Source organism: Alligator sinensis, unplaced genomic scaffold (assembly GCF_000455745.1).
Source record: "Alligator sinensis unplaced genomic scaffold, ASM45574v1 scaffold653_1, whole genome shotgun sequence".
In the NCBI taxonomy this organism is placed as follows: domain Eukaryota; kingdom Metazoa; phylum Chordata; order Crocodylia; family Alligatoridae; genus Alligator; species Alligator sinensis.
Window position 1 is genome coordinate 836,319 of NW_005842498.1, and position 7,944 is coordinate 844,262.

The 7,944-nt window shown below is 47.6% G+C and overlaps 1 protein-coding gene across 3 annotated transcripts in view; it reads right to left on the bottom strand.

Moving 5' to 3' along the window:
- Positions 1-3,234, bottom strand: part of LOC102374005 (transient receptor potential cation channel subfamily V member 6-like) — a 39,475-nt gene extending 36,241 nt beyond the window's left edge. For 2 of the 3 annotated variants that reach the window (XM_025212982.1, XM_025212981.1), the window contains exon 1: positions 2,415-3,234. In XM_025212982.1, the coding sequence (XP_025068767.1) occupies positions 2,415-2,542 (128 nt within the window). In that variant the 5' untranslated portion in view covers positions 2,543-3,234. The remainder of the gene's footprint in view (positions 1-2,414) is intronic. The other variant, XM_006031335.2, reaches the window with a different exon arrangement.
- Positions 3,235-7,944: the final 4,710 nt, after the last annotated feature.

The following is a 7,944-nucleotide window of genomic DNA, read 5'->3' on the forward strand; positions in this document are numbered from 1 at the left end:
TGCCAGTGTTGAGATTACAGCACCCAAACTCAAACAAGCATCTTCTGTCACTTTGTAAAATATTCCCTCCTTCTCCCCAGAGTATTGGTTATATTTAGGGAGAAAAAAAATCACTGCACTGGAGAGAGAAAACTGTATAACTTAGGAACAAGTGGAATGATAACAAAAGGGGAAGGAGGGTCTGCTCGTGTTTGAAAGCAACTTTATTTTTCTATATTTAAAGCCTTTCCTTCCTCTGTCTGTCTGTCTCTCACCTCTGCTCCCTCCCACCCTGCAACACACGCCTCTTTCCCACTTCTAATGTTTTTTTATATTCACGGCTTGACCAAATTCAGTGGCATTACATTCAGCAGGTAGGAGGTACTGAAGATTTTAAGGTGAGATTTGAGGCATACACAAAAAAGGACTCACTGATCTATTCCCACTACTAAAGATATGGTGATATAATTCTCCCAGTGACTATATTCCAGTATAGGAATAGAGACAGGGTATTATAAATAAATGATCATGTGCCCACAGAAATGTGGATTGCTTACATTTGGAAACAATAAGCTGTTTGGGTCTTTCTGAACAGTCAGAAATTATGTGTTGAGGATTTCAGAGGTGACTATGAAAACAGCTCTAAAAAGATACTACAGGTCTAGAAGTAAATATTTGCAACATGATGGACAAAAGATTGACTTCTATCTAGAGCAGTGGTTCTCAACCTTCTTTGACTAAAGGCACCACGGAATAAATTTAAGGTACCCCTTTGAAAACTAGGAGCTGCCATTTTCCCTCTTTTTGACTACAGAAAAATTAAAGAGCAGTTTTCTGTTGCAAACTACTCAGTAAGACCACAACTATGGATTTCGATTTGAAATCTTTGGGTTTATCCTGTGAAACTTGTTTGCAAACCTACCAGTGCTAATATTATGTGGCATACTACAGCAGGCTTAAAATCATCCCATGGAACCCTAGGGTGCTGTGGCACCCTGGTTAAAAATCCCCAGAGCTTGACAAACCAAGGATGCACAGTGCCTAGGTCACTCACCACTGGAATCCAGCTGCAGCCCTACCTGCAGCAGGTGACACACACTACACAGCAGTAAGGAGGTTGGTCTGGCACTTACACACTCAGATGACACATGCTGTGCTGACAGTGGTTACAAGCACATGTAGGTGTCCCTGGAGAGGAACGCTGGGCCCAATTTGTTGCTACCCTGTACATTGTGTGGGTGCTTATGCCTAGGTCAAGGGAATGCAAATCATCTGTCTTCTCTTACAGCATTTTGCAGTCTGTCTTGATGGAGTAAGTGCCTGTGCCAGCTGCAGGCAACCATGGATGAGGCTATTGAATCCAGTGGAAGAGCATGACAAGGCACTATTGTAAATGCATGCAGCTATCGCAGAACCAAGCCCTCCCCTACCCCTCAGCAAATAGAATTTTGCACCGTTTCACACTAAAATGCTTTGACACTCCCATTTCACAGGTGTTGGTTGCAGCCATGTTGGTCTAAGGACATAGGCAGACAAAGTTCTTAAGGTAAATCTGATATATTTTATTAGACCAACTAAGAAAATATATCAGATTTACCCTAAGATCCTTGACACTCCTGTGGCCTTTGTGAATGGGTATGGACAAGATAAAGTGAGCAAAAATTATGCATTTAAATTTTGTGAAATTTATGCTTAGGAAATCAGGGAGTGATGGTTTCCTGAGATATAACTCTGCACATATAATTCAGTTCTCATCTTCAGCTACCTGTCCTGCTAATCCAAGCTTGGAATCTCCAAGCATTTGCTATTTTACCCCATCCCTACCCTGCAGCCCCTTGCTATCCTAGCCTGGACTCCCCCAAATAGCTTTATGAGTACCCCCAATATGCCCAGCAGGCCCCCACATAATCCATAGGAAGAGAGGACTGGAAGGGATTTCTCAAGCCATATGATCAAGTCCCTTGTGTTCACAGGCAACCCTGTAAGAAACCGGTCAAAAAATGCCCAGTCAGTCTGAGACACCGTAGTCACAAATTACTCAGTAATAAATACCTCCTATGTGCTTCAGGAACACAGCACAAAAGCACCATGCACAATTGTGGGAATCCCCAGAGAATACTGTCTGGCTGTATCAGTCCTGACCTACAAACCCCCCACTATTTCCCCTTGGGAAACACTGCATGCTGTGTCCAGTGCTACCAAAACTTTCACACGTTGCCGCCATGGGCATAAAACAGAGACCCATAAAACTCACCTGTGAGCAGAGATAAGGTCTAAATGTCAGGCATGTTTCACATCAGAGAAAAACCCCAACAGAGAGACAGCCAGAAAAGTGCTGCAAGCCCTGTCTGAGTCCATCTATAGGCTGAAGATCTGAGGCAAAAGGACAGAGAAGCAGTAGAGAGAGCTGCAGGGGGAGGAGAAATGTACTGTACCTTTTCTGCTGCAGCAGGTGAATTTCCTCAAGGCACCAGTCCCAGGACTTCTTGCCCTGTATTCTGGGACACAGTCCATTCCAGATCTGGTTGAAGAGCTTGCTGTCCCCAAACAGAGGCACCCCCATTTCTTGTGCTCTTCTTTTCTCCTTCAGTTGGGGCAACCTTCAAAGCCCCAACACAAACCAGCAACACCAACCACCAGGATTTGGGAAGTCTCACTCAGAAGCCTCCTGTTTCTCCACAGGGATTAGCACTCTTCTCCAAGGCTCTTACTCACAGAGGCTTGTCCCCAGTTGCATCAATTTCCCAAGCAACCAGGTAAAAAGCAAAACTGGCTAGAAGGTCATCCTGAGGCTTGACAAGCAGCAGAATAAAATGACACTAAGCAGTAATTTAATCTTCAAAATAGCCCAACCCACAGGTGTGTCTTATTTGGAACTAGCTGCCTGGGTGCTTATCTCTCAGGTGGAGTGACCCTGCACGGCCACAGGGGAACGTGTAAGTCCTGAGCTCCTAATACTTTTCAGTTTCTAAGATCTATGATTCTGCGATAAGCATCCACCTTATCTACTCTTGAATCCCACTGGCAGGGTGCATCAGACCAAAGGGACCTGGAAAGACAGACTGACACAGGGCTGGATAGGTCACACAGAGCACCATCTAGCTCTGTGAACATGTTACAGTGTGTCCAGAGTCTTACTGCCTGGCTGGGAGGTGGGGCAGAGGAGGACACACCTCCCAGCTCACCTCTCTACAAATCACATCAGGCTGTTTTGAGATGGCTCCTTCCCCCTCCTTCACACACACGCATGCTACACCATCCCTGATCTATAACTTGCATAGAAGTCAGAAGTGTTTACAGCCATTGCCCAAGAAATTTTGCACTCCCTCGCTTCCCTTTTTTCCATTCTTGGTGCATTCTCTCTTACTTGACCTTGACCGACAGGGAAATGTATTGCAAAGGGATAGGACATTTATCGCTGAAGCTTCTTAGGGTCTTATAGAGCAGTCAGCAGGTCAGGGATGCTGCCTCCAGAACGGATTGGTAGGAACTGGACCCAACTGGAAATCCTGGTCTTGCTCCCACTAACAGCAATGGAACCCACAGTCTACCTGAGCAGCCCTCCAGTTGTAATGAAAGGGAGCTTTGCTTGAGTACAATCTCCAGAATTTGGCCCTGGGGGACATGGGGCTAGATAAGAAGTTGAGAGTAGAAACCTAACACAAGCCACCCTGAGGAAGAGAGGAGTGAGAAAGAGTGAAACAGGCAGGGGGAAGGGAATCCATCCTAGATGGCCGGTATTAAGAGACTGCCTTGGTTTGCAGAATTAGGATCCTGATCTAAAATTCACCAAGCTCCAGCTGACTCCCAATCCAGGATTTTGATCTTTCCATTGCAGAGGTTATGGTACCATAGGCTGGAGAATGCACAGCAGGGGCTGACTTGGTCCTGGCTGAGAGGTGACACAACAGGTCTGTTCCTGCAGTCTGTGGCAGAAGTACTGAATCTCCCTCTCACTAAAGGTGGTGGCACTGCGCAGATAGGCCAGCAGGCAGTGCCAATCAGGACAGACAGGCAATCTGCCACAGGGCAGAGGTAGGCTTTGGATGCAACCTATCTGTGTACCCACTCCCATTCCCAAGGAGAGAATGAGGAAGAGGACTGAGCCTGGTTCAAAATGTGATCACTTCGGCGACTGAGGTAAAAGGATCATTATAAATACCTGAGGGGACACATAGGTAAATGGTAGGATAGCTGCTCTCCCCAGCCTTTCTGCTGGGCTTCACATTTTTTGTGCATAGCTGTCATTCCCCCCTCCATCAGGGGCATTGTGATATCTATCTGCTATCAAGCAGAAGGACTCTCCTGTGCAAAGGTCTTGAGTCCAGATTACACAGCAGCTTTCTAGGCATATTGTAAAGGCACTAAAGGCAAGTAGGGAATGTGTCTCTCTCTCCTCATCTCTTTTTTTGGCGCCTACCTTCCCTCCACCAGCACTGTGGTGTAAAAGTGTATAGCCCAGGATGAGAGAACGTCAAGCTGTAAGCAGTTCTCCTGTGCAGACCAACTGCGTGGAGGGTGGGCAATGAAGCACAAGTGCCATTCCTCACCAGAGCAAAGGGGGTTTGTCTTTGCAAAAAGTACAGCCATAGGGGAGGGAATGGCTGCCAGCCCCTCTTCCTGCCCTGTGAACAAGGAAAGGCGAAGCTGTTCCTTATACCTTTGTGCTCTGCCCCTCTGCAGCTGCAATGCAACTATGAGTGGATTAGGATATGTACACAGTCTGGAGATGGCAGGCACATTTATTAGTTCAATCACACGCAACAACCCACACACACAAACACGTGTGCCAACCCACTTCAATGAAAACAGGGCTCTTGTGCTAACACCCTCCCCATCCCTTTAGCCAATAAGAGCAGCAGCTTTTATGCCTTCTAGGGTTTGTCTTCCCTGCACCAGTTAGTACCCTCAGAATAATAATCTCTTTTTACCCCACCTGTGCTAGCCTCCCTGGAGTGAGAGTGACCCCAGAGGGGTTAGACCCTCAAGCTGCACAGTGTGTGTGTGTGTGTGTGTGTGCAAAGGGGAGGTGGGGAGAGGCAGGCTGAGTAGCTGCTGAACAGCCATGCCACTGAGCTAGCTGGAGCACCAGCAGCACTCAAGCTTCAACCCCCACTTCACTTCTGCTCCCATCTCCACATCCATGACAGGCTGCTTTGCTTAACGCTTGTTACGGCTTTGTTTGATCTTACAATGTAAGCAAAACAAATGTTCATTGGCTTAGTGATGTTCAGCTTAGCGGAGCAGTCACACAGTAAGGCAAAAAACCCTGCTCTGATGGTCCTTCGCCTGCATAGCTGTGACTTGACACTAGAGGCTTGGGGAGCAGAGGCTGGACTAGGAGCAGGACCCACTTGCGGCTCCTACCGGGTAAAGAGTGGGCCCATTGTAGTGCCAGTTGCGGCAAGACCGCAGAGATGAGGAAGCAGCTTCCCTGGGGCTCTCTGGTCTCGCTTTCCGTGACACAGTGGCTCTGCCCCGAGAGCAAGGTCCAATCCTTTTTTTTCCATAACTAAGGTGGTGCCTACCACCCTGCAACCTACCAGCCAGGCTGCCAGCTGGCCAGGTGCCTCCTGAGCACCAAGGGACCTGATCCTTTTTTCTCTGGAGTTCAGGTAGTGTCCAGTCCCCCTGGTGGGAATAGAGCCAGTCCAGGTGGTGGTAGGAGGCACTGTGGCCACTGGGCGCTCTAAGGCTGTGGTGCTCACGTTGCCCGATGCCCCTGGGGAGGGGCAAGGCATTGTGTTTAGCCCCACTGCACCCCAGTGTTCCCACTTGCACTGAGTTGGGAAGGGTCACTGTATTTTGGGGATACTGGAAGACTTAAGCTTGGGTGAAATAACTGTTGGAAGTAGCCACATGGTAATGGAACAGAAACAAAATTAGGTGGATTGGAAATAATCTTGTCCTGGGGTGGCATAATTTAAGCTGAATAATGAGTGCTTTAAACCACTTAAAAAGGTGTTAACGTGAAGCCAGTCCAGGGGTTAAGAGCTCCAGAAGTCACCTAAGCTTACCATGTAACAAGGCCCTTGGAGATGTCTGTGAGTGTATCAGAGTTGGTTGCAGGCCAATAGCCCAGCTAAATCCTGTGGCTCAGGCCCTGAGAGGCTGCTCATGACTACGCTTCAGTATATAAATCCCAGGTGCTGAAAAAGTACATTTTTCCTGCTATTGTTCAGTCAAAGCTAAATGTCTGAAGAGAGGGAAGCTGGACAAACTTGGGGAGTGCTGCATGGGCCAAGGCTGTTCAGCAGACAAAAAGTCGCACCAACCTTTATGGGCACAGGAAGGCTGAAGGATATACAGCAACACCCAGCCAAGTGGTAAAGAGTGCACCACAGTGGGTGCGTCTATATGTGCCATTAATGTGTAGCAATAAACTGTGAAGCTTGCTGCTCTGCAGTTTATTGCTTCCCGGGAAGCTCCTGGGTGCGTCATTTACACGTGCACCCAGACTGCAGCAAATTGATCTGGATCAGAGTGGCCCCATCTGGCAGGAGGGTGGGGGGGTCAGCCTGCCAACCTGGGGATGCCCTAGTCGGGCTCAATGTGCTGCAGAGGGGCTGGCTGGGGCATGAGCACAGCCAACTACTACCCTGTTGCAGAGTTTATTAGTTCCCTACATCCTAACAGGGGCACATGTGGAGATGCCGAGATGTTTACCGTACAGTTGATTAGTCAACTGAGCAATAAATGTCTTGTGTAGACATGCCCAGTGGGACATGACCCAGTTCTGACAGTTGAGCAGTGGTGCCAAAGGCCATGATGGTGCCACGTGGGCATGCATTTCAGTCCCCTCTCATTCTGGGAGGTGCATCAGTGTTGTGTACAATACAACCAGCCTGGGTGTGGCCTTGGAAGAACTGGAATGGCAAAAGTGAGTCAGTGGGTGCTACTGTTTCCCAGAGGGACAAAAGAAAAACAAGGACCCTAGCAGAAGCCAGGGAACTGCCATTTCTACATACCAGCTCCACAGGAAAGGGAACCACAAACCCATGTAAGCAACTGGGTAGAAGCACTGTCAAAGGCCTGTGCTGCCAGAACATGCTGCCCCTATGTTTCTCCAGTGCTAGGACAAATTTTGGAACACAAGTCAAACTAACTTGACATGGATACACGGAAACAGGAATCAGCTAACTTCTAGCAATGTTGCAGTGACTGACCTCAGTGGAAGCTAAGGTGTGGATTTTCAGCAGCTGGGAAAATCAGGCCACTTACCTAAATATGATTTCCCAGTAGCAAATTTTGCCTTCATTCTGTAAATGTGCAGCCCCAGGCATGTTTTAATGTGCTTGGTGTGCAGTTTGTGGTGTCGCAAAGTGGTTTGCAATGCTACAACCCACATGTGCCTGCATGTTTAGATTTGGCCTGTGTTTCTTTCATTGCCATCAATTGCTGACTATTCATAAGTTACATGGAGAGCTGACTGTCTAGATCATATGTTGGATCCTTCCCATTCTTGCTTTCATGCATTGATTGTTGCCCTGGTTTGCAATGGAAAGGATAATCAGCCTCAGCATCTCTTGTTCTGTGGAGGATGTTGGCTTTAAATTGGTGGATTGGATATCCAAAGCTCTGGATGAAATGTCTAGCCTTGTCACAGCCCCATTGCGAAACCTTGGGCAAATCACTTCCTTTCTCTGTGCCTTGATTTTTCTCACCAGGAAAAAAAAAAAGGAAGTATAGTGATATTTCCCCAGTTCTCAGGATCTTCTTAGGCTTTAGTCATATTTGGAAAGTGTTGACAAATTTTAGTTAGCACAAGAGTGTCATAATGATGTCAGAGGTGGCTGAGGCTGGCTCAAGAGAGGTAGTCTTTTAGAAGAGACAGCATGTACCAATTTCTACAGCAAACATTGTCCTGATGCTGCTGTGCCCTAGAAGCTTTCTCTGCCGTAATTCTCTCTGTGTGTAAAAGAAGCAACAGGCCTCAAGAGGAGAGGCAGTGCTATGCTGGGTGCT